This window comes from Bufo bufo, chromosome 9 (genome assembly GCF_905171765.1).
Source record: "Bufo bufo chromosome 9, aBufBuf1.1, whole genome shotgun sequence".
In the NCBI taxonomy this organism is placed as follows: domain Eukaryota; kingdom Metazoa; phylum Chordata; class Amphibia; order Anura; family Bufonidae; genus Bufo; species Bufo bufo.
In genome coordinates this window covers 58,068,285-58,095,869 of record NC_053397.1, presented here as the reverse complement: position 1 = coordinate 58,095,869, position 27,585 = coordinate 58,068,285, and the positions used below count along the sequence as shown (strand labels likewise).

The 27,585-nt window shown below is 46.3% G+C and overlaps 1 protein-coding gene across 2 annotated transcripts in view; it reads right to left on the bottom strand.

The window, feature by feature from the left end:
* KYAT3 (kynurenine aminotransferase 3) overlaps positions 1 to 27,585 on the bottom strand; it is a 59,852-nt gene that overhangs the window by 13,904 nt on the left and 18,363 nt on the right. For both annotated transcript variants that reach the window (XM_040408015.1, XM_040408014.1), the window contains 6 exons: positions 24,963 to 25,107; positions 21,571 to 21,720; positions 20,610 to 20,696; positions 9,499 to 9,624; positions 4,343 to 4,463; positions 1,658 to 1,734 (listed from right to left, as the gene is read on the bottom strand). In XM_040408015.1, coding sequence (XP_040263949.1) covers positions 1,658 to 1,734; positions 4,343 to 4,463; positions 9,499 to 9,624; positions 20,610 to 20,696; positions 21,571 to 21,720; positions 24,963 to 25,107 — 706 coding nt within the window. The remainder of the gene's footprint in view (positions 1 to 1,657; positions 1,735 to 4,342; positions 4,464 to 9,498; positions 9,625 to 20,609; positions 20,697 to 21,570; positions 21,721 to 24,962; positions 25,108 to 27,585) is intronic.

Below are 27,585 nucleotides of genomic sequence, written 5' to 3'. Positions count from 1 at the left end.
AAGTCTCCATACAGGACTGGTCTCTTTAAGGAGAACCCAGCCTACAATGGATATGGGATAAAATACTTGAACTATGCTGCTCCATCACCATCGCTCTATTTCTAATACCTCTCCCACACTATCTCCTCTCATGTATCTTGGATTCTTTCGTTTCTTCTCCATCTATACTTCAGGTCACAGACATCTCCTTCACTTTCATGATTTCTAATATTATTAACATTCTAAAGCTCAGGTTTCCATACTACCCTGTGTTCCCGTCTCTTCAAAACTGAATTAGGCTGAGATCATACATGCGTAGGAGCAGCACACGCCACCACTTTTCACCTCAAAATAGTGCAACATGCAGCGCTATTTTTCCAATAAATGAACAGACACTGACGGGACCTGATGGACCCAACTATAAGTCTATGGGTCTGTCATGCACCGCTGGTATCCTTCATGTGATGGATCCGTCACAGCGTTGTAAACTGAAGCCACAATGCAGATGTAAAGATAGCTTTGGTCAGCTTTCATCAGATCTCCTTATGATCCATCAAGTACTGCTTAGAACCTGAAACTACGTTAAATTTTACAAGTTTCCCTAAGGCAACCGGTTATCAGGATTTAGAACCAAACCCCCACCCCCGGATCCACCACCAACCAGTCGTCAGGGCTGGTTCCCATCCTGGCTTGATTGATGTCCCACAAACTGGGAATGTCATCACAAGCCTCCTAAAGTGCTATTTGGGGCACAGGCATTGAAGCAGGGTGTACTGGCCTCACCGTCAACAGCTCGTGCCACTTTAAGAGACCTGGGAGGATGTACCTGGTCTCAGGAGAACTGCTCCACCCTCAAGACTACTTACTCACAAAGTTATTTCTCTTCATTATGCAGAAATGGTCAGAAGATAAATCTGTTACCTAGTCGGTGTAAGGAGTCCTATAGCTCATGCAAAGCATCTCTGGGGAAATTTTTTTTATGAACATTAGCTCTCTTTCCAAAAAGGAAAGAAAGCTGAGCCTCTAGTGCTACAAATGTTCAACCTTTTAAACAGGCCTTGAGATATAATTTAGGATTATGGCTAAGCCAGTACTTCATCTGTAAAATTCCAAAATCAGACAGCTCACGACCTCAGTATCGATGTCCGCACGGGAAAGGAGCAATCCCCATAAGATGCATAAGAAATGATCCCAGCAGACGTACTTGCTCTTCAGAATATGTGCAGTTGAGAAAGGCTGACATGCCGAAACGCGTTCTGTGAACCGTTTAATAAAGCCTATTCTGAAGAGCAAGTACGTCTGCTGGGATCATTTCTTATGCAGTACTTCATCTGTAGACAGCCGTTTCTGATGAGGGAAATCACCCCGAAACAGCTGTCTGCAGATGAGGTACTGTCTTAGCTTATAATCCTAATTTATGTCTCAAGGCTTGTTTAGGTCAAACGTTGAGCTTTCTTTTCTTTTTGGAAAGAGAGCCAAGTTGCATACTTTTCCAAGAGGACCATTGCATGACCTATAAGACTCCTTATGCCAATTAGGCGCCTTCTCTTAAGAACCTCTGTTTTTTTTGCTGGACTTTAACCTTTTAGAATTTAATTTTGGGGGCAAAGCAATAACAATTCCGAAAATAAAGTATGCTGACAGACTTACAGTAAAGAGACATCCTGACAATGCTTACCTTCCATCCTGTTACGCTGTAGGCCTTCCCTGCACTTCCAATTGTTATTGTTCTATCCCACATACCTGGCAACGTGGCTAAAAAAAAAAAAAAAATATTATAGAAAACCATAGAAAAGAAAGTTCACATGTGCTTTGACTGCAGTGTATATGCGCACATCCAGGCAAGCTGCAGCCGTACGTGACTTGCTTCGTGGTCCATGATGGTGCGTCATTTGTGATAAAAAATCCAAGTGTTGGATTCTTTGTGACCAATGTGTTGCGGTCGCAGGAATTTGCATGTCGAAACTCAACCCCGTTGACAATCATTAGAAGCTATTTCTCAGAGCAATACAGCTATATTTAAGTTGCGCAACACATGCTGCCGTGTCACCCTAGCCTAATATGTATGTCTGTAAAAACAGGCAGGGCTGATGTCCCAACACAGCGGCACTAGATATGTACAGAGAAGCAATGAGTGAGTCGACAACTCACGCCCTCTGTCGGTGGACATCTCCCTTAGGGTACCTGCACAGGTAGCGAAATACATGTGGTTTTTCCACGAGGATTCCCGTGCAGAAAAGATGCAGCGCTGTACAATACCAGCAACATGGGCGGACTGGGAAGGTAAAGTGGCCCTGGAAAAAAAAACAACCTAAAAGAGGCCCCATGTTGTAGGAGGTTCCATACTGACAGAAAGCAGGGCCAACACAAGCAATAATATAGTGCAGCACAAAATACTGCCACCTTCACCACAGTATTCAACTGTATTACCGTCCCAAGGACGGGGATACAGTTGAGTTCAAGATGGCACCTGCGGCTGTTGGCCAGGCGCATAAGTACCTGATGCTCCTAGTATTGATTAAAAGGAACCGGTCAGCTACAAATGCACCTTAAACCGCCAGCATTACCTTACAGATGTTCTCCTCATATTTCTAAAGAAGTGCTTGTCTTGGATGTCCGATGCACCCGATTGCAGAAAAAAAAAAAATAATGTTTTCCCCCCTGCAGGTCGTATGTAAAGGAGGTTCTCACCGCACCCTCTTCCTGCCCCTTAGCATTTGATCGACGGCCTTTTGTATAATCTCATGTGCGATTCCAGCCTCACATCTCACGCAGGCACCATATGATCGCGTTTCCGCTGTCTAGGCATTGTTCCCCCGCTGCAGTGTGCTTGTCTTCAGCGGGTCAATGCGCAGGCTCACGCGAGAGAGGGTGCCACAGAACATTGCCGTGTATCTGACGAAGGCTCACGTACAAGTACGCTGCAGCGAGAAACAAGGCGCGGGCGCCAAAAATACGATACAAGATGTGAGGCTGGAATCGCACATAAAATTATACAGAAGGCCGTCAATCAAATGCTAAGGGGCAGGAAAGGGGTGCGGCGAGTTTGACTTGAAGCGAGAAAACCACTGCCCCCTTGACTTCAAGAACCTTATTTACATACGTCCGGCAGGGGAATAAAACTCTTCTTTTCTGCAATCAGCTGCATCGGGCATCCAAGACAAGCACATCCTTAGAAACATGAGGAGAACATCTGTAAGGTAATGCTGGTGCATTTTGTAGCTGACAGGTTCCCTTTAAAGGGAACCCGTCATCAACTTTATGCTAACCTCACTGAGGGCAGCATAAAATATAGTGACAGAAATGCTGATGTCAGCGGTGTGTCACTCATGAGCTAAAAGTAAGTGGTTGCTGAGAACCAGCATCATAATCAGTGCAGACCAGGCCTTGAACAGAGTCCAGTCTACCTGAGAAGAGTCCTGGTTATTCATAATCTCCTGCTCTCCCGCCCATCTACTGATGATTGGCAGTTCTCTCCTAGAGAGAAAGGGAGAAAACTCTGTAGAAGACTGTCAGTCATCAGCAGGTGGGCAGGAGAGCAGGAATTCATGAATAACCATGACCCTTCTCAGGTGGCCGGGACTCTCAGCAATAACCTAATTTTAACTTTTAAATGACAGACCACTGAAATCAACTCACCGGTCTCTACTTTATTCTGCCGTTAGTATGGGCAGCACAAAGTTGATGACAGGTTCCCTTTAATGCCTAGAGCATAAGATCATTGCATACCCAGTCGGCAGCTGTGAGGAGGGCTTGGGTGGACCCCTGGACATTGGTCCACTAGGAAATTTCTCTGTAGGGTCTATGGCCAGTCCGCCCTTGACCAGATCATACACTTTGCTTATGTTTTTCGATATAGAAATCTGCAGAATATCAATTAGGTTTGTGGTTTTACTGCGGATTTCATCCTTTTCTAATAAAAAGTTAGACTTGTGGCAAATCCGCCCCAAAAACCTGTTAGAAATTGTGTTTTTTGGTGCTGTTTTTGGTGCAGAAACGCACATAAATCCGCACATAAATTCAAGCGGATCTTCTGCATGGAGGTCTCCTATAGGCAGACCCTATATAAGTCAAAGGGGTTAGTGGGCACCATTGGTATCCATGAAGGTATGGATCCAGCTCTACATTCTTTTTTGCAGGGCTGTGGAGTGGACATACGGATGCCGTTTGCATTTTTTGCGGCCCCACTGAAATGAATGGGTTCGCATCTGATCCGCAAAAAATGCCCAAACTATGGTCACAAGACTGTGAACAGAGTCTAGGATAGGACAACTCCGTTTAGAAGCCCCAAAATGAAGAAGCTGTGCAGATCCAGAAGAGAGTTTTTTGTACTTTATTATAAATCGATACAGAAATACTTTACCTATTTTTAGGTGTTTGTTTCCGGCGTACACCAGCCATTCGTAAACCTCATCACTGACGCAGAGTACGTCATGTCTTATACACAGGTCCGCAATGATCTGCAGTTCTTCTCTACTGTACACCTAGAAAGCAGCAGCACCGACATTTTACTCTTATTTTGCTGACCTTTGCAGCATTCAGATGAACTTCAGATTCTGTTTAGACTAAGTATTATTAACCACCTCAGCCCCCAGTGCTTAAACACCCTGAAAGACCAGGCCACTTTTTACACTTCTGACCTACACTACTTTCACCGTTTATTGCTCGGTCATGCAACTTACCACCCAAATGAATTTTACCTCCTTTTCTTCTCACTAATAGAGCTTTCATTTGGTGGTATTTCATTGCTGCTGACATTTTTACTTTTTTTGTTATTAATCGAAATTTAACGATTTTTTTGCAAAAAAATGACATTTTTCACTTTCAGTAGTAAAATTTTGCAAAAAAAAACGACATCCATATAGAAATTTTGCTCTAAATTTATAGTTCTACATGTCTTTGATAAAAAAAAAATGTTTGGGTAAAAAAAAAATGGTTTGGGTAAAAGTTATAGCGTTTACAAACTATGGTACAAAAATGTGAATTTCCGCTTTTTGAAGCAGCTCTGACTTTCTGAGCACCTGTCATGTTTCCTGAGGTTCTACAATGCCCAGACAGTACAAACACCCCACAAATGACCCCATTTCTGAAAGTACACACCCTAAGGTATTCGCTGATGGGCATAGTGAGTTCATCGAACTTTTTATTTTTTGTCACAAGTTAGCGGAAAATTATGATTTTTTTTTTTTTTTTTTTTTTCTTACAAAGTCTCATATTCCACTAACTTGTGACAAAAAATAAAAAGTTTTATGAACTCACTATGCCCATCAGCGAATACCTTGGGGTCTCTTCTTTCCAAAATGGGGTCACTTGTGGGGTAGTTATACTGCCCTGGCATTCTAGGGGCCCAAATGTGTGGTAAGGAGTTTGAAATCAAATTCTGTAAAAAATGACCTGTGAAATCCGAAAGGTGCTCTTTGGAATATGGGCCCCTTTGCCCACCTAGGCTGCAAAAAAGTGTCACACATCTGGTATCTCTGTATTCAGGAGAAGTTGAGGAATGTGTTTTGGGGTGTCTTTTTACATATACCCATGCTGGGTGAGATAAATATCTTGGTCAAATGCCAACTTTGTATAAAAAAATGGGAAAAGTTGTCTTTTGCCAAGATATTTCTCTCACCCAGCATGGGTATATGTAAAATGACACCCCAAAACACATTCCCCAACTTCTCCCGATTACGGAGATACCAGATGTGTGACACTTTTTTGCAGCCTAGGTGGGCAAAGGGGCCCATATTCAAAAGAGCACCTTTCGGATTTCACAGGTCATTTTTTACAGAATTTGATTTCAAACTCCTTACCACACATTTGGGCCCCTAGAATGCCAGGGCAGTATAACTACCCCACAAGTGACCCCATTTTGGAAAGAAGAGACCCCAAGGTATTCGCTGATGGGCATAGTGAGTTCATGGAACTTTTTATTTTTTGTCACAAGTTAGTGGAATATGAGACTTTGTATGAAAAAAAAAATTAAAAAAAAAATAAGCATTTTCCACTAACTTGTGACAAAAAATAAAAAATTCTAGGAACTCGCCATGCCCCTCACGGAATACCTTGGGGTGTCTTCTTTCCAAAATGGGGTCACTTGTGGGGTAGTTATACTGCCCTGGCATTTTCCAGGGGCCCTAATGTGTGGTAAGTAGGTAAATGACCTGTGAAATCCTAAAGGTGCTCTTTGGAATATGGGCCCCTTTGCCCACCTAGGCTGCAAAAAAGTGTCACACATGTGGTATCGCCGTATTCAGGAGAAGTTGGGGAATGTGTTTTGGGGTGTCATTTTACATATACCCATGCTGGGTGAGAGAAATATCTTGGCAAAAGACAACTTTTCCCATTTTTTTATACAAAGTTGGCATTTGACCAAGATATTTCTCTCACCCAGCATGGGTATATGTAAAATGACACCCCAAAACACATTCCCCAACTTCTCCTGAGTACGGCGATACCAGATGTGTGACACTTTTTTGCAGCCTAGATGCGCAAAGGTGCCCAAATTCCTTTTAGGAGGGCATTTTTAGACATTTGGATACCAGACTTCTTCTCACGCTTTGGGGCCCCTAGAATGCCAGAGCAGTATAAATACCCCACATGTGACCCCATTTTGGAAAGAAGACACCCCAAGGTATTCAATGAGGGGCATGGCGAGTTCATAGAAATTTTTTTTTTTTGGCACAAGTTAGCGGAAATTGATATTTTTAATTTTTTTCTCACAAAGTCTCCCGTTCCGCTAACTTGGGACAAAAAATTCAATCTTTCATGGACTCAATATGCCCCTCACGGAATACCTGGGGGTGTCTTCTTTCCGAAATGGGGTCACATGTGGGGTATTTATACTGCCCTGGCATTCTAGGGGCCCTAAAGCGTGAGAAGAAGTCTGGAATATAAATGTCTAAAAAATTTTACGCATTTGGATTCCGTGAGGGGTATGGTGAGTTCATGTGAGATTTTATTTTTTGACACAAGTTAGTGGAATATGAGACTTTGTAATAAAAAAAAAAAAAATTCTGCTAACTTGGGCCAAAAAAATATCTGAATGGAGCCTTACAGAGGGGTGATAAATGACAGGGGGGTGATCAATGACAGGGGGGTGATCAATGACAGGGGGGGTGATCAATGACAGGGGGGGTGATCAATGACAGGGGGGGTGATCAATGACAGGGGGGTTGATCAATGACAGGGGGGTTGATCAATGACAGGGGGGTTGATCAATGACAGGGGGGTTGATCAATGACAGGGGGGTGATCAGGGAGTCTATATGGGGTGATCACCACAGTCATTGATCACGCCCCTGTAAGGCTTCATTCAGACGTCCGGATGCGTTTTGCGGATCCGATCCATCTATCAGTGCATCCGTAAAAATCATGCGGACATCTGAATGGAGCTTTACAGGGGGGTGATCAATGACAGGGGGGTGATCAGGGAGTCTATATGGGGTGATCACCACAGTCATTGATCATGCCCCTGTAAGGCTTCATTCAGACGTCCGGATGCGTTTTGCGGATCGGATCCATCTATCAGTGCATCCGTAAAAATCATGCGGACATCTGAATGGAGCTTTACAGGGGGGTGATCAATGACAGGGGGGTGATCAGGGAGTCTATATGGGGTGATCACCACAGTCATTGATCATGCCCCTGTAAGGCTTCATTCAGACGTCCGGATGCGTTTTGCGGATCGGATCCATCTATCAGTGCATCCGTAAAAATCATGCGGACATCTGAATGGAGCTTTACAGGGGGGTGATCAGGGAGTCTATATGGGGTGATCACCACAGTCATTGATCATGCCCCTGTAAGGCTTCATTCAGACGTCCGGATGCGTTTTGAGGATCGGATCCATCTATCAGTGCATCCGTAAAAATCATGCGGACATCTGAATGGAGCTTTACAGGGGGGTGATCAGGGAGTCTATATGGGGTGATCACCACAGTCATTGATCATGCCCCTGTAAGGCTTCATTCAGACGTCCGGATGCGTTTTGCGGATCGGATCCATCTATCAGTGCATCCGTAAAAATCATGCGGACATCTGAATGGAGCTTTACAGGGGGGTGATCAGGGAGTCTATATGGGGTGATCACCACAGTCATTGATCATGCCCCTGTAAGGCTTCATTCAGACGTCCGGATGCGTTTTGAGGATCGGATCCATCTATCAGTGCATCCGTAAAAATCATGCGGACGTCTGAATGGAGCTTTACAGGGGGTTGATCAATGACAGGGGTGTAATCAATGACAGGGGGGGTGATCAGGGAGTCTATATGGGGTGATAACCACAGTCATTGATCACGCCCCTGTAAGGCTTCATTCAGACGTCCGGATGCGTTTTGCGGATCTGATCCATCTATCAGTGGATCCGTAAAAATCATGCGGACATCTGAATGGAGCTTTACAGGGGGGTAATCAATGACAGGGGGGTGATCAATGACAGGGGGGTGATCAGGGAGTCTATATGGGGTGATCAGGGGTGATCAGGGGCTAATAAGGGGTTAATAAGTGACGGGGGGGGGGTGTAGTGTAGTGTAGTGGTGCTTGGTGGGACTTTACTGAGCTACCTGTGTCCTCTGGTGGTCGATCCAAACAAATGGGACCACCAGAGGACCAGGTAGCAGGTATATTAGACGCTGTTATCAAAACAGCGTCTAATATACCTGTTAGGGGTTAAAAAAAACACATCTCCAGCCTGCCAGCGAACGATCGCCGCTGGCAGGCTGGAGATCAACTCTCTTACCTTCCGTTCCTGTGAGCGCGCGCGCCTGTGTGCGCGCGTTCACAGGAAATCTCGCCCATCGCGAGATGACGCATATATGCGTGACTCTGCGCAGGGCTGCCACCTCCGGAACGCGATCCTGCGTTAGGCGGTCCGGAGGTGGTTAAAGGGGTTATCCCATGAATAATGTAAGAAACTAAAATCAGACATCATATAGCACATGACCATCTCTTTCTAACGGAGCTAGAACCAGCCCTGCACCTCACATGGATCCAGAGCTCCCCCCCATTCAGCTCTCCCCCTATCACAGCGCAGGAGGTGGCTGAAGGATGGAACTGGGCATGTGTGTCCACCACAGTGAGGTGGACAGAGAAAGAAGAAAAAAATTATAATTCAATAACTCAGAGGCTACACTAAATTTTTAATTACATGCAATTACAAAAGTATTCAGATCTAAGTGCTGGTTTGAAAACTGCAAAATGTTTTTCGTGGGACAACCCCTTTAAAATGATAGGCTTTTTCTGCAACTCCAGTGTATTGTCATCCTGACAAGCCATCTAGCATTCACTGTGCCTTCTGCCCTTACACAGCACACTATCTGTACGTCAGTATAGATTATTTTATGTAATCCTTTCCATACCTTAGGTTACTGAGGTCTTCTGCTCAAGGCTGAATTGATATTGAGCTGGTTGCTAGGGGACTGCCGCCTGACCAGGACTGTAGTTGTCAGACTGTGCTCCTAGCAACCAGGAAGCCTCAAACCTGTCAGGTGAATTGGCAAACACTGAAAACAACCTCAGAATTGTTCTTACCTTTCCTATAGGGTTGTTTGGAGTGTTCAAGATGATGGCCTTCGTTCTAGGACTGAATTTGCTGGCCAGTTCTTCCGGATCCAGCGCCCAGTCACCACTTGACACAGCGGCTTTGCCGCTTTCCTTCTGCGAGTTCCAAATACATAGAACATCAATAACAGATCAGAAAGGTGAAAGGCAAATGAGGGTTACCGATAGGAGATGGGCGAGGGCCCACAAACCACTGCAACATAGGACTCTGATCAGTAACTGATCACCCTGGGGGAAGCGTTAGGCAATGTACGGAGCAGGGTCCAAGCATGCGCGAGACCCTCTGTACAAGGCGGTAATTTATCGCGTGCATCATCGTAGTGCTTTTGTTGCATTTTATGGTACTTTGCCCCTTATTCTTCTCATTTGTGAAATATACAGTATATATTTTTGCATATAAACCGTTCTTTGGAACATTTTCTAAAACTGGTTCTTCAAAAAAGAAATACAAAACATTCCCATGATTAATGTAAAAAAAAATATGAAATCACACATAACCCAGTACATGACAATGTCTTTCTAACAAAGCTCGTACCTCACATGGATCCAGAGGTCTCCACATTAGTGTTGAGCGAACTTGTGTTTTAAGTTTGGCGTCTAAAGTTCTGGTTCAGGTTATCAAAGAATTGCGTTATGGATTCTAAATTCCGTTATGGTCCGTGGTAGCGGAATCCATAACTCGATTCTTCGATAACCCGAACCCAAACTTTAAACCCCCGAACTTAAAACACAAGTTCGCTCAACACTACTCACCATTCGTTGCTCCAAATCGCTCTGCTAAAACTATTCCAGGCTAGCAGCTGAGCTAGCATATCCTTTCTTAGGCCTCATGCACACGGCCGTTGTTTTGGTCCGCATCTGAGCCACGCTTTTGGCGGCTCGGATGCGGACCCATTCACTTCAATGGGGCCGCAAAAGATGCGGACAGCACTCCATGTGCTGTCCGCATCCGTTGCTCCGTTCCGTGGCCCCGCAAAAAAATAAAATAACATGTCCTATTCTTGTCCGCGCTTTGCGGACAAGAATAGGCAGTTATATAAAAGGCTGCCTGTGCCGTTCCGCAAATTGCAGAACGCACACAGACGCCATCCGTGTTTTGCACATCCGCGATTTGCGGACCGCAAAACACACAACGGTCGTATGCATGTAGCCTTAGGGGCATGTCCTTCCCACTGCAGCTCTCTCCCTGTCACAGCTCAGAGGGGGTGTCCTTCCTGCTGTAGCTCTCTCCTTCTCACATCTCAGATGGTGTGCCCTTTCTGCTGCAGCTCTCTCCTTCTCACATCTCAGATGGTGTGCCCTTTCTGCTACAGCTCTCTCCTTCTCACATCTCAGATGGTGTGCCCTTTCTGCTGCAGCTCTCTCCTTCTCACATCTCAGATGGTGTGCCCTTTCTGCTGCAGCTCTCTCCTTCTCACATCTCAGATGGTGTGCCCTTTCTGCTGCAGCTCTCTCCTTCTCACATCTCAGATGGTGTGCCCTTTCTGCGGCAGCTCTCTCCTTCTCACATCTCAGATGGTGTGCCCTTTCTGCTGCAGCTCTCTCCTTCTCACATCTCAGATGGTGTGCCCTTTCTGTGGCAGCTCTCTCCTTCTCACATCTCAGATGGTGTGCCCTTTCTGCTGCAGCTCTCTCCTTCTCACATCTCAGATGGTGTGTCCTTTCTGCTGCAGCTCTCTCCTCACATCTCAGATGGTGTGTCCTTTCTGCTGCAGCTCTCTCCTTCTCACATCTCAGATGGTGTGTCCTTTCTGCTGCAGCTCTCTCCTTCTCACATCTCAGATGGTGTGTCCTTTCTGCTGCAGCTCTCTCCTTCTCACATCTCAGATGGTGTGTCCTTTCTGCTGCAGCTCTCTCCTGCTCACATCTCAGATGGTGTGTCCTTTCTGCTGCAGCTCTCTCCTGCTCACATCTCAGATGGTGTGCCCTTTCTGCTACAGCTCTCTCCCTATTACAGCTGGTGGGTGTCCTTTCTGCTACAACTCGCTCCTTATCACAGTTCTGGGGCTGCGTCCTTTCTGCTTGGTTGACGGGTTGTCAAGTTGGTACATATTCCTAGTGAACAATCCCTCTAATGTCAAAGAAAGATACCAACATTATTTTGGCTTTTGAGTTGAACTGGGGGACATTTTGTGATCGGGGAGATTCGGCAGTCCTCCATTGAGCCCTTCCGTGCCACTTCCTTTTAGGTCCCGATCCCTCTTCTTCAGTGACGCTTATAGCCGTTTTCCGAGATTTGTTTATACTGATGACATCCTCTGGATAGGTCATCAGTATCTGATCGGTGGGGATCCAATACCCGTGACCACCGCCGATCAGCTGTTTGAGAAGGCATCCGGTACTCGCAGTAGCTCCGCCCCCTTCTCTCAGTTTTCCCTAGGCAGTGACGTTACGTTGATCGGTCACATGACCTAGGCGCAGCTCAGCCTCATAGAAGTGAATGCGATACCAAGCACAGCCACTATACAATGTGCGGCGAGAAGGCCACACCTGGAGAACCCCTTTAAATCGAATTGTAAACTGCTGTTCTCTTTATGGCATTATCCCCATAATAACACTCCAATTTCTCTTCCATTCTTGCCAAGAAATCTCATCACTGTTCGTCGCTCTGATTCAAGTTCCGACGTTCTTGGGACGGGATAAAGAAACATGCGCTGGTCGCCGATCAGAATGAGATTGTTGTGCGTCTACAAAAACACAGCTGTAAAACGCTGATCTGATAAGATCATGAAACCATACTCCGTATAGCGCTGCTCCGACAGGCTCGCGGTGGGAAGTTTGTGAGCTTTAGGGCCCTTGCACATGACCGTATGCCCTCCGAGACATCTGGTCCGTGAGCGGGCCATATGTCCCGGAGCGGCATTGATCGTGCGCACGGGAGCGCACAGCATCATAGGTTGCAATGATGCTGTGCACATCAGGCCGCCCGCGGGACTATTATCCTGCACTCACAAGATCATATGAGTGCAGGACAATAGTCCCGCGGGCGACCCGAAGTGCACAGTATCACAGTAACCTATGATGCTGTGCGCTCCCCTGCACATGATCAATGCCGCTCCGGGACAATGGGCCGATTTATCATGACTCTGACAGCTCACTCCACTTTCACATATGGCTAAAGTCAGTTTTAGCCAAGTCAGATTTATGATCGGCCCTTTAAGACTGTAATAAATGTGGTTTGACGGTAGCAGTTTATCCGTCAGTAAGCAGCTTTACAAAAGTCACACACCTTAACGAAAAAGTCGCACGTCTTTACCAAAAAGTCGCATGTTCTATTAAAAAGTCTCAAAAGATGGGGGGCGTGGCCTGAGAGCGCATGGAGTAGGTCGCACCGCACTGAGCTCCTGCAGACATCCTGATTTTAGAGTGGTAGCAACCCCTTATATCGCAGATCCTTGCCTACCTGGTGGTTGAGAGGAGACAGGAGAGTGTGGTGCTGATCTTTTGAGACCCGACATGCCTAGAAAGTCCGGTAAAGGGCCGCGCTGTGACAGGCCAGAGGAGAGTCGGCATGGCGCCGAGGAAGAAGAGGGGCCGGCCTTACAGCCCAAGACGAGACAGACGGCTGCCGCAAAGCTGAGCAGGTTTGCTCGCACGGAGAGTGCTGGGGGAGACTGGGCTGAGGAGAAGGAGATGGACGCTCAGGTTTCCTCTGGACAAGAGGATGAATCCACCGACGGGGAGACCCTGGACGCGGTAAATTGGCCGCCATTAACCCCTGCACAGCCGGCAAAAGACGCGGTAGGCCCTAAAGTTGTGGATGGAGCAGAGCCTACTCTAAAAGATATTATGGCTGCTGTGGCCAGTTGTAACAGCACACTGAAGGTGCTTACAGTACAGGTTGGCAGTCTGAGGTCAGACGTGTCTTTAATTAGGCATGACTTACATAAAATCACAGAACGCACCTCTGAATTGGAGAAGAGGGTGTCCACTATTGAGGACGTTATCCAGCCTTTGCAAATGGCGGCAAAATCATCTGCTAAAGATATAGCGGCGTTATACGCCAAAACAGATGACCTGGAGAACAGGTCCAGAAGGAATAACCTGCGGATTGTGGGTGTGCCAGAGAAGACGGAGGGGGATAATGCCACCGAATTTGTGGAAAAATGGCTGCACCAATTATTTCATGAAAAAGGTCTATCCTCATTATATGCGGTGGAGCGGGCGCACAGAGTCCCCATGCGGCCGCTTCCGCCTGGCAGACCTCCCCGTCCCATACTGGCGAAGATACTCCATTTTAAAGACCGGGACACTATCCTGCGACAATCAAGGGACAATGAGGAGATGGTCCTGAATGGGGTGAAAGTATCCATATTTCCGGATTATTCCAACGAAGTGCAGCGGAGGAGAAGCAGATTTATGGATATAAAGAAAAGGCTGAGAGCTCTACAAGTCCAGTACGCTATGCTGTTTCCTGCTAAACTGCGTGTGGTGGCATTGGGATCCACCAGATTTTTTGAAGATCCGGAGGAGGCGACGCAGTGGCTGGACGTCCACGAGCGACAATTGAGAAGTGGTGCCCTGGACACTTGAAGGAGGCAGATATACGTTTCTTATGTTCAAGTTATATATGCATTTACACTCTAGGATTGCTTTAAATGTTGCACCAGTTAGGGAGTGTATTATGTAATGCTACCAAATGGTAGTTCCTGAGGAGGGAGCAGGCGGTAATGATAGTAAAATGTATTTCTCAGTTGTGGGGAGGATTCTCTACCTGAGGAAATGTGTTATAAACTGTTATGTTTATTGTAGGTTGGGGGGCAGGTTGCTCTCGGATTGCCCTGTTTTAATGTGGGAAGTGGATAATGAGGGGAAAGGTTTCCCCAGCTACAGTAACCTGACTACGAGAGGGAGGGAGGGGGGTGGGGGGGCAGGGAGAAGGTTGGGGGGGAAGGTTAAGGTCTTGAACTATGAGCGAGTGTTATCTGAATGGGGTGTGAGATTCAAATATGGTTTAAAGTTTTACCATGTCACAGGCGATTAGAATCTTAAGCTGGAATGTGAGAGGGATGGCTGAAGCACGGAAAAGACAGTGTATTTTTCAGTATCTGGGGCGGTTTCAGCCGGCTATATGTTGTCTTCAGGAAACGCATTTGACAGGAGAAAATTTACACTGGATGAATAAAAATTGGGTGATCCATGCGTTACATTCAACTCATTCCTCTCATTCTAGAGGTGTAAGTATGATTGTGCATAGGAGTATCAGGTATGAACATATGCAGGAGTGTGTGGACGCTGAGGGCAGGTATGTGTGTGTGGTGTGTAAGGTGGATGGAATACAGCTGGTGCTGGTGTCTGTGTATGTACCTCCACCGTTTGCTTCTCCGTTAATAAGAGAGATCATGGGCTTCGTGGCGGACTTCCCTGGGCTGCCGTGGCTGTTGGTTGGGGACTTTAATTGCACGATGAATGACTCCCTAGATAGATGCCGGGTGGAGGGAGCAGGTGGTTCACCGGGGAGTGCGGCTCTCAGGAATATTTTGGGTGAGGTAGGAGTACAAGATGTATGGAGATGGCGTAACCCGGATAAGCGTGAATATTCATGTAGATCCGCCACGCACCATTCACTATCGCGTATAGATCTGGCCCTTGTTAACGACATAATGCTACCACTAGTTAGGGATGTTGTTTATCATCCTCGGTCGTTGTCTGACCATTCTCTGGTGCAGATTGACTTGTGCCTGGGGGTGCTCAGACAGGGACCGAGGCTGTGGAAGTGTAATCCTCATTGGTTGAATGTGTTGGGTGACCTATCTAGGATTTCTATGGAAATTAAGGAATTTTTTGATATCAATACAGGGTCGGCTTCGATACCAGGTGTATGGGACGCCATGAAAGCATTTCTGAGGGGAGTTCTGATGAAAGAAATCAACAAACATAAATCCAGGACCAGAGAGGCGGATGTCAAGGCGCATGTACTAGTGGCCGAGGCTGAGAGAGAGTTTAGTAGATCCCCCACCATGGTTAGTAGTGAGGCGCTGGAGGTTGCTCAGGAGCAGCTGAGATGTCATCTGGTACAGGCCGCAGATAGAAAGAGAAGCTTTTACCGTCAGAGATCTTTTGAGGAAGGAGAGAAGGTGGGTCATTTGTTGTCAGTGGTCTCGCAGGCTCAGAGAGGCTCCTCTTGTATTCAGGAGTTGAGAGATGACAGGGGGAACAGTTGTCAGGACACAAAAGGAATATTAGGAATTTTAAAAAGCTTTTATGTATCTCTATATACTTCCACTGGATCTAGTTCTGATGAGGCCCTGAAGGATTTCCTAGAGGAGGCGCAGTTATCGGTGCTGTCAGAAGAAGATAGAGAGAGGCTAGAGGAGCCGATTACACTCGAGGAACTGGAAGCTGCACTTGGGGACATGGCAAGTGGTAAGGCCCCTGGAGCTGATGGTCTCCCAGTAGAGATATACAAAAAGCTACAGGGGATATTACTCCCTGAATTACTTAAGGTGTTTGAGCACTCATTGGAGGCAGGTTCGTTACCACATTCGATGCAGGAAGCTATAATTGTGGTTCTGCCTAAGCCTGGGAAGGATCCTAAAATACCGGATTCCTACAGGCCAATTTCACTTCTCACGGCTGATGTTAAGCTACTGGCGAAGGTGTTGGCGAACAGGCTGTCCAAGGTAATTCTGACCATAGTACATCCGGACCAGACGGGATTTATGCCAGGAAAATCGACGGCTATTAACCTTCGTAGGCTGTACACTAGTTTAAATATTCCGGCGGACAATAGTGGTGACAGGGCCTTGCTTGCGCTTGACGCCGCTAAGGCGTTTGATAGTGTGGAATGGAGGTATTTGTGGGGGGTCCTGAGAATTATGGGCTTTGGTGAACGGTTCATTCAGTGGGTACAGGTTCTGTATTCTAGCCCTAAGGCGAGAATTAGAGCTAATGGAGGATTATCAGATTGTTTTCCCCTCGCCAGGGGTTCCAGACAGGGATGCCCACTGTCACCCTTATTGTTTGCTCTTGCAATAGAGCCGTTGGCGGCACATATTCGCTTATCTACAAGTATAGAGGGGTTTAGATATGGTGAACTGCACAATAAAGTGGCTATGTACGCTGATGATACCCTACTTTTCTTGGGCGATACTGGTGCGTCTCTGGATGCGGCCATGGCATTGATTGACAGATTTGGTAGCTTTTCCGGACTACGGATAAACTGGCAGAAATACTCTTTGATGCCAATTGACGGGCAAGCTCTGACAGGCAGACAAGTAGACAGTTTGGTGCCCTGGGTGGATAAATTTAAATATCTGGGATTACATATAACACCGAGACTAGCGTATTTTGAAGAACTAAATCTATCCCCTTTGCTAGCTACTTTTAGGCTTAAAGTGAGGTCATGGTGTAGGCTCTTTCTTTCGGTGGTAGGTAGAGTTAACCTTTTAAAAATGGTTATGATGCCCCAACTGTTATATATACTGAATAATGCTCCAGTTTGGATCCCTCTGGATAGATTTAAGAAAATTCACTCTATATTTAGAGATCTTACTTGGAAGTATGGACAGGCTAGGATCAAACTGGAGACATTGCAGTATTCTAAGACGGAAGGGGGCCTAGCTGTCCCTAACGCATGGATTTTTTTTTTGTCTTCCCAATGTCAGCATTTTAAGGGATGGATTGATCTACAAGCACCGGATATGACTGGGCAGATATTGCAGCATTGGTTGTGTAGTCGTGACCTCATGGGCATTCTGGAAGGTTTAGGAATGCATGCAGGGAGGGAAAAACTTCCTCTGATTGAACTCATGAAAAAAGTTTGGGCAAAAGTGAAGCTGCTAAGAGAAGTGGGAGGTATTAGTGAACTTTCCCCTATTGGAAAGAACCACTTGTTGCCAGAACTATTGGCCATACCAGGACTTAGGAATTGGACAATTAATTAAGGACAAGACATGTAAGTCATTTCAAAACCTGCAGCAGGAATTTAATATCCCCAAGGAGTGGTTTTATAAATATCTTCAAATAAGACATGCCCTTGAGGTCACGATGCGGAAGGGATGTGTGATAGCTCAAATGGAGGTGGTCCATAAGCTTGTTCTTCCGTCGGGAGGGGGAAAAAGAGGGTTAATATCACAGGTGTACGCTCTTCTAATGGAAAAATTCTTAGAGGGATATCCGCTTTTAAGAATGAAAAAGTGGGAGGCTGACGTGGGGGATATGTCTAAGGATATGTGGGAAGATATTTTAGAAGCAGTCCCCAAGGTGTCTCTAAGTGAACAGGGCAAACTGTCCCAACTATTTATTATACACAGAGTGTACAAAACACCGGTGTTCCTGAAAAAGATAGGAGTAAGAGGTGATGACAAGTGCCCAAAGTGTATGGAAGATGGTGCAGACTTGTTGCATATGCTGTGGTCTTGTCCAGTAGTTGGTAATTATTGGGAGGAAGTTGTAGAGATGATTAATAGTAAATTGACATTAAGAATTCAAAAAGATCCTAAGGTGTGTATTCTGGGGTATGTGTCTGAAATTGGAGGGAATGAACCGGTTAGGGTAGCTGCGGGGACATTGCTATATGTGGCCAGGAAACTGATCGCTATGAGGTGGATCCAGGGGAGTCCGCCCACACTGAGTGAGTTTGAACGGAAGGTGCATGACATGCTGGTACTCGAAAAAGGGGTGTTTGTGAAGAGAGGGTGCCCTCAGAAGTTTAAAAAAATGTGGACTGAATGGTTATCTCATACCCACGTGGTTATATAGTCATGTGATGGTCAAGACCAATGTTAGGGTTGGGGGGTTAGGGTAGGGTAAGGGGGGGAGGGAGTTTGGAAAGGTCAAGTTTCTGGTAATTTTTTGCCCATAATATGTTTTAGCAAAGGTATATGTATTGTATGGATTCATGATAATACTGAGTGGTGATATACTTATGAGTATTGTTGTTCACTGAATCTGCATTGTGGATAATGTAAAGAAAGAAAAAGTCAACATATTGTATTATGTTATAATATGTATTTATTGTTTAATAAAAACGATTTGATTCAAAAAAAAAAAAGTCTCAAAAGATAAGCATGGTCCTCACTGGAGTGAAATTGCGCATTTTTTGCGACTTTTTAAATAGTCCCAATAGTAAATCTGTCTAGAGATTAATTTACATAAGAAAACACGCCCACTTTCAGAAAACTGGCGAGCATAGCGCAGAGCAGAAAAAAGCAAATTTGTGCGCAGTTTTAGCGTTTGGGACTTTTTCACTCCATTATTCTGACTTGAGCTAATGATAAATCTGGCCCTGTATGTCTCAGAGGGCAAGGGCCCGTATTGTCAGACCTCGTAACATTTTGCTTTTTTTCACCCCTTTAAAAGTAATGTTATTTTAGATAGAAAATGTCAGCAATTTACAAGGTCAAGTCTACATATCATCACAACTTACTACTGAAGATCAGCCGCACCCTTAAAGGCGTTGTCTCATCTCACTGTTAGGCCTCATGCACACAACTGTGCAGTTTTTTGCGGTCCGCAAACCGCAGATCCGTAAAAAAAGGAAGCCCATTGTAGAAATGCCTATTCTTGTCCGCAAAACGGACAAGAATAGGACATGCTATATTTTTTTTGCGGGGCCACGGAACGGAGCAACGGATGCGGACAGCATACGGAGTGCTGTCCGCATCTTTGGCGGCCCCATTGAAGTGAATGGGTCCGCACCTGAGCCGCAAAAAATGCGGCTCGGATGCGGACCACAAAAACGGTCGTGTGCATGAGGTCTTACTAAGGAGAGAGGAGACACAATCCCGACCACCTCCCGGCCGGGAAACCTGTTTCAGTAGCTAACGTTGCTGTGCATGAGAGCTACCGAACAGTGTAGCACAACAAGCTCTGCTGTTTGCCCAAATCAGAAAAAGCATAGCGTATTGTGCTACGCTGTTTCCATAGCTCTCATGCACGGCAACGACAGCTACTGAAACAGAAAGCACCGGAGCGCTCCGCTGTTTCCTGGCCGGGAGGTGGTCTGGACTGTGTCTCATCTCGCCTTAGTAACGGTGAGATGAGACAACCCCTTAAAGGAGTATTCTCACCTGAGACAATGGGGGGCATCTCGCCGCTCCCATTTATTTCCATGGGGCCGACGGAAATATCCGAGCTCGGCTATTTTCGGCAGCCCCATAGAAATGAATGGAGGGCGGCTGCGCATGCACAGTGTGCCCTACACAACTTTCGGGGCTCCGTTCTCGGTGTAGGTGCAGATCCCAGAAGTGGGACCCACACCTATCAGACAATGGGGGTGTATCCTAGCGTTATGCCCCCATTGTCTCAGATGGGAATACCACTTTAAGGCTAAATGCACACGATCACGATTGGGTGCGGAAAATCCGCACTGTAGCTCATGCATATTGTATTCTATGAGAGTTTGAAATTCTCATGTACACAATGCAGATTTTTTTCATGTGGATTTTGACCTGCAGTGTGGATTTTAAAATCCACAGCATGTCAATTTTTTTTTTATTTTTACTGACTGGATCTTCTCCATTCACATCAATGGGGAGAGTAAAATCTGCACCAGTTGATGCGGATTGTCCGCAATACCTGCGGATTTCAGTGTGGATTCTCTACACATGAATCCTGAACGTGTGCATTTATTCTTAAAGGGGTTGTCCAAGTTATATTTATTGATGACCTATCCTCAGGATAGGTTCATCAATATCAGATTAGCTAGGGTCCGACACCCGGCACCCCCGCCGATCAGCTGTTTGAAGCCGTCCCATTCATTTCAATGGTACGGATCGCTCCTATACAAGTGTATGGGAACGATCCGTCCCATTGAAATTAATTGGACGGTTAGGTGTAATTACACCTGCTCACCGCTGCAGATGCAACGGCGAGAAGGTAAACAGCGAAGAGGAGGGGGCGCTGGCACGGCGCGCGCCTTCTCTTCAAACAGCTGATCGGCGGGGGTGCCGGGTGTCGGACCCCCGCCGATCTGATATTGATGACCTATCCTGAGGATAGGTCATCAATAAATATAACTTGGACAACCCCTTTAATCATCACCAAGGAGCATGAAGATCTGCACTGACTTAAAGGTGTTCTAGAGCGGGATTAGAGAAGGATTCTATATACGCAGCACGAGGTGACATGTTACTTACGTATCTTAGTGGGATGTAGACAGGGGTGGCTCTGGCCATCTTTACCATGGGTTCATAACAGTCATAAAATGGCTCAATGATTATCACCTGTTTACAAATTATGAAAAAGAGATGAAAAATATTTAGTGCCATATCCAGTACAGTGTGTACAGCACCTTCTGCGCACCCTGTATCTGGTGCCAAAGCGCATATCTACACCAGCAAGTGAGGTGGTGTAGATTCACAGAACTAAATAATCTATGCCACGTCCTTTGAAGAGCAGGGTCTGAAACCCCCCAAAACTAGCAACCGAGCCAGCACCTGGTCCGTAGAAGTGCTACAATCAGGTAGATAGAAATCCCGGCAGACGTAGCCTGCTTCAAGGTTTATACCTTTATTACATCATACATGCAGTGCATATAGTGTGTATACAGGATGCGTTTCGGCTAGTGAGCCTTCGTCAACTGGTCTGACCCCTCACTAGCCGAAACGCGTCCTGTATCCACACTATATGCACTGCATGTATGATGTAATAAAGGTATAAACCTTGAAGTAGGCTACGTCTGCCGGGATTTCTCTCTTCTCAGCATGCACTAAACCTGCTATTCTTACCAAGCTGGGCACTTACCTTCTCACTCAACTATTAGACTAGGGGTCCATTCACACGTCCAATTCTGCGGAACGGGTGCGGACCCATTCATTCTCTATGGGGACGGAATGGATGTGGACAGCATTTCCGGAGCGCGCCCCGGATCTTCCGGTCCGCCGTTTCGGGAAAAAATAGTACGTGTCCTATTCTTGTCCGCAATTGCGGACAAGAATAGGCAGTTCTATGGGGGTGCCGGCCGGGTGTATCGCGGATCCGCAATACACTACGGACGGTGTGAATGGACCCTTAGCGGTACTATCCAAGAATATCCAGCTAACCTAGAAGAACTGTATATGACAAGGAAGAGAAGAGGAACCAATGCAGTAAGCTCACCTCATCACCTTCTTCAACCAGGCCCTGGATGGTACTGAAGAGAGAACCATACGCTCCTACGGTCACCAGGATATCTTTGTTTGGATTGATCTGCCTGCCTGTGACTTTGCCATAAACTTGAGAAAGAGCATCTACCAGCAGCGGGTGGCCCTGAAAAAATACAAATAAAATCATTTATACAGATGTGCATCATCAAACTTCAGCGAGATACCTTCTTGGTGCTACAACAAGTTCAGACTTTTTGCTGCAGTTTTTGAAGCCAACATCAGGGGTGGATCATAAAAGGAGACAAAGTATTAAAGGGAATGTGTCAGCAGAAAATGACCTATTAGTTAAATCACATTTTTGGTGATGCCATTTTTTATGTTCCATGTCAATATCTATATCTGAACAAAACACATAAAATCCTGCAGCTTTCGCACTGGTCACCAAGTTTAATAAGTCTACTTTCACACTGGCGTTTTGGTTTCAGTTTGTGAGATCCGTTCAGGGCTCTCACAGGCGGTCCAAAACGGATCAGTTTGCATTCTAATACATTCTGAATGGAAAAGGATCCGCTCAGAATGCATCAGTTTGCCTCCGATCCGTCTCCATTCTGCTTTGGAGGTGGACACCAAAACACTGCTTGCAGCGTTTTGGTGTCCGTCTCATGAAACTGAGCCAAACGGATCCGTCCTGGCACACAATGTAAGTCAATGGGGACGGATCCGTTTTCACTGACACAATCGAAAACGGATCCGTCCCCCATTGACTTTCAATGGAGTTCAAGAAGGATCCGTCTTGGCTATGTTACAGATAATACAAACGGATCAGTTATGAACGGATGCAGACAGTTGTATTATCTGAACGGATCCGTCCATGACGGATCCGCACAAAACGCGAGTGTGAAAGTAGCCTTAAGAGTTGCCACTACTTGGTCTGTACAGATCACTTTACTGCAGTTAACTGCTTATCTATACATAGAGGAGATATCATTACAGGCAGGATAAGAATGAAAGATAAGACAGGATCCACCATTCACAGTTGGTGATTGTCACATCTTCTCTATTCTTCCCTTGTACAATGACCTCTGCACAGGTCACAGATCATGCCTAGAAAACTCTCCCATAGAAGTCAATGAGGTCCCTGCTAACCATTGTTAAAAAGAGAAAAAAAAAAAAAAAAAAAAGGATCCATAACATTAGCTTTGAGCTCCATGCTTCACCACTCCCGAGGAGCAGGCGCCATGAAGGGATGTCATTATGGTTGCTGAGTGCACAGGCCGGAGAATAGTCCGTCTTCCTCGGCTTGTGTGTTCTCGTGCTTTAGCTCAGAAGGTTCAATGACGTCACCACAATCCTGATGAGATTCACTATTGTAAGGGGGGCAGTGGAGCAACACTATTGTGAGGGGGCATTCCCTGTGGCGGTGGGTGGGTACTAATGGGATTGGGCAGGATTGAGCAGAGCGTGGTTCAGTGTCAAAAAAAAGTTGCCATGACGCGATACACGTGCTGTTGATGTTATCCCTCCTTGAACTTTTTAAAAGTTGGGAGGTATGTGGACCACTATTGATCCCTGCTTCACAGTTTTCTTGCCATCCATGGTTCAGCACAGACCAGCTCCACTCTGTTCGTCGGGGGAATGTGGGGTAGGTATTTAAATTGGAGGCAATAAGGGGGCATCACTAGGCGGAGGCATCATACTATGTGGGGAGGAACTAAGGGGCCATCATACTGTGCCTGAGGCCATGGGCGGACTGGCCATACACCTTACAGAGAAATTTCCCGGTGGGCCGATGCCCAATCACTCCTCACCCCCACCAGCTGAGTAAATAAGGATCTGATGCGCTCTGCATTAATTAATGCTAGGAGCATCAGGTACTTATACACCTGACGAGGTGACCTCCTGAATTCAACTATACCGCCATCCTCAGGGCGGTAATGAAGTTGAATACAGCAGGGGCGGCAGTATTTTGTGCTGTACTGTAGTATTTGGTTCTGCTGGGGCAGTATTGTGCTGCACTACGGTATTGCTGCCCCCCCGTCTATTGTCCTTGCCTACTTGTGTTGGCCCCGCCTTCTGTCAATTTGGACCGGTCTACAACATAGGGCCACTTTTAGGATCTTTCCAGGGCCACTGTACGTTCCCAGTCCACCCCTGGCAGAAGCACTAAAGAAGCACCATACTGTGTGGGGGCACTAAGGGATCACCCTGCTGTGTGGGGGGCAATAAGAGGGCTATGGAGAGGCACTCATTATTGTAAGGCAAAACTAAGGGGACATTTATCATTGTTAGTGATGATCTACGTGTATAATACTGCCGCTGATTACCCGATGAACGAGCAAACGCTAAAAATCATCGTTTGCTGGCAGCAGATTGTGCCGTCTAAGCACAGTGTGTTGCCAGCAAATAATGATTCTGTATGGGGACAATCGATGGCATTGTCGGTCGCTCCTCCCCATACTGTGGAGGAGATTGCTGCATGTCATAGCAGCGGTCTCTTCCCCTGGCAAGCAGGAAATTGCCAAGAAGAATAACTTCCCTCTTGAAAATCGTTAGCCTAATCTGCTGGTCTAATACCAGCCTTACTGTGTACCACCATTACCATATGGGGGGAGGGAGCACTGGTGATTGGGGGGGGGATTACAAGGGTGGCTTAGGGCGAGTTCACATCACGTTTTTGCCATTCGTTTAACAAACACAAAAAAACTTATATGTTAACAGATACCTCAGACTGACGCCAGTGGCATCCGACACCATATAGTTCCATTGAGGGGAAAAAAAAAGTATTTATTTTTCTTTACTGGAACCTGCAGGATACAAAAGCATGGCGTGCTGCGCTTTTGTATCCTTTTTTTCCCCATTAAACGGATAGCAAAAACGTTATGTGAACCCACCATTACTGTTAAAAAAATAAATAAATGCTGCGGCACACATTGGTGTTGCCCCTCTTTCCTTTTTCGTGCCGTGGACCTTCACCCTACACAAGTTCCAGGAATGTTGCCCTTAAGGACCCCTGGAACTTCACCCTACAGCAGATCCAGGAATGTGGACCTTGAGGACCCCTGGAACTTCACCCTACAGCAGATCCAGGAATGTGGACCTTGAGGACCCCTGGAACTTCACCCTACAGCAGATCCAGGAATGTGGACCTTGAGGACCCCTGGAACTTCACCCTACAGCAGATCCAGGAATGTGGACCTTGAGGACCCCTGGAACTTCACCCTACAGCAGATCCAGGAATGTGGACCTTGAGGACCCCAGCAGCATATGATTTACTGCTGTACATATGCTGAACCTGGAAGTACAGATAACCTATGACCACATACAGTATTTGCTCTGTAGGAAATCAATAGCCAAGACATGGTTACTTGTCAACATATACATAGAGAAGGCAAACGTCTTACTCACAAAGCCCCGCGTGTACTGATTCAGTCTATCCACAGATGCCGCTTTAGCGAGACCTTCTTTCACATAGGAAGGAGGAGATATATCCGGTAATCCCTGACCAAGATTGACTACTGAAGGATCTGCAGCCAGCGCAGTGAATTCCACCCTGTACAGGAGCATGGATTTTACGTATATAATGGTTAGCGGTATGTAGAACAGAGGAAGGATTTGTAGCATAAACCAGGAAATATTAACATTACCAACCCCAATCATTAAAGGGGTTATCAGAGCCTGGAAATCCCCCCCCATATGCCCGGGCCCCTCACACTGATTCTACTTACCTCATTCCACGTGCTGCTCCTGGTGCCTGCACGGCCGCTGCTGCCTCTCCCCGTGCGTAGATGAAAACATCGGGGGTGGGAGGGTTGGCAGCCAATGGCAAGCAGTGACAGGGACGAGCATTCCTAGCATCGGAGGTGACGCTAGGGAGGCTCGTCCCCCTCACCACTTGCCATTGGCTGCCCCCCACCCCCGAATGTTTTCCTCGGCAGCGGCGGCCGCGCAGGGACCAGGAGCGGCACGTGGAGCCAGGTAAGTAGAAGCAGTCTAAGGGGCCCGGGCATATGGGTGGGGGGGGGGGGGGGGCAATTCCAGGCTCGGATAACCCTTTTAAGTAATTCCTTACTATACGTTGGGGACCATCAGAACAGGAGTAGTGAGGGGATTGTTGAGGTAAGAATCGCTTCTTCAATTTTTAAAACCCACTCTGTACCCTTTCTACAACCCCTTTAAATGGAACCTGTCACCGGGATTTTGTGTATAGAGCTGAGGACATGGGTTGCTAGATGGCCACTAGCACATCCGCAATATCCAGTCCCCATAGCTGTGTGTGCTTTTATTGTGTAAAAAAACCGATTTGATACATATGCAAATTACCCTGAGATGAGAAAATATGACTCTTCTCTGGTCACACAAGTAAGATATGACTCTTTTATGTTAATTTGCATATGTATCAAATCGTTTTTTTTTTTACACAATAAAAGCACACAGAGCTATGGGGACTGGATATTGCGGATGTGCTAGCGGTCATCTAGCAACCCATGTCCTCAGCTCTATACACAAAATCCCGGTGACAGGTTCCCTTTAAAGGGGTTTTTCCAGGATTATGGCCCCCATGGCGTGTGATACCCAATAAAAAAAATAATAATCATATTCGCCTGCTTCCCGCCGCTCTTTCCTGGCACAGTAGATCCGTTCAGTGATCTTCTGGTCCCCAGCCTGTTTACTTCTGCTGGGCGTATGGATGAGGTAACGTGCGCTGCTGCAGCCAATAACTGGACTCAGCAGTAACATGTCCCCAAGCAACAGTGACATGCCACTAATGAAAAAGGGCCACAATCCTGGAAAACTCATTTTGGGACCATTAGTGTACAAAGCATCTCAAGAGACCAAACTGAAAGAATAAGCAGCCCTGATCTCTGACGGAAGAACAACCGACACACTCTATATCCTGCTGCAATTCTTCTTGGTTTATGGTCACGGACACCAGGACATGTGACGCGTTTTGGCTCTAATAAGCCTTTTTCAAACCTGTAAAATGCTCATATTAGAGCTGAAACCTGGCACATGTACTAGTATCTATATGACAGTAAACAGAACATAGTGAGTGGCGGTCTTTCTTTCCTGGATGGTAGGGACACCTTCCCTAGGCGCGAGCACCACACCACAGAATCGGAGTGCTGGCTGAACGACTATACGGTACATGATCTTCATGCATCCGTTTTATGCACTTCTACTATTACTTTTTGCCAACAGATGGCAGCATTCAGATAGAAAACAGACTTTGCCCCTTAGGAGAGCGCAATCCTTTCCTACTTCTAGAATCTTTCTGCAGGTACATGGAAGTATCCATAGATGCTGTCCATCCATTCAACTGCAAATACACAGCATAGCTCGCTCCCTCCTCATTACAGGAAACGGGCTCAATAGAAAGTCGATGACGTTTCCTGCAGTGGGGGTCTCAGCAATCAGACTGCCGCCAATCAAAACCTTCGATATGTCGCTATGGCATATCAAAGGTTTTCTGGAAAGTTCAGTGACGCTTAATGTGTCAAATACAGTTGCGGTAGACATTAAATAACACTTAACGCAACCAAAGTCATTACAATGTAAAGTTAAAGGGGTTCTTCAGTCTTTGAAAAATGTTTGGGTCCCCCAAATTACGCGCTTGACCTGTCCCCCAAGCGACATGTCAGTGGATCACATGCTACCTAGGGATCATCATACTTGACCCCTGTTCATGCAGACAGAGCCCTGGGCAGTGGGCAGCAGTTAAAGGCGTTGTCTTTCAAACTGGCATCTGGATCTGAATAGTTTTGTAATTGAATGTAATAAAAAAATCTAGTATAGCCACTGAGCTATTCCATAAAATGTATCTGTATAGCGCCACCTGCGGTTTGTTCTTTTCCTTATTTGTTGTCCACCTCACTGAGGTGGTCGCACATGCTCGGTTTAAACCCTCAACTGTCACCAGACATATGTTCTGTTAGAAGCTGGGGCAGTTACAGGGAAAAAGCTACAGCAAAAAGGACACGCTCCTTGAGAAAGGATATGCCAACTTGAAGAGAATCTAGAAGGACAATTG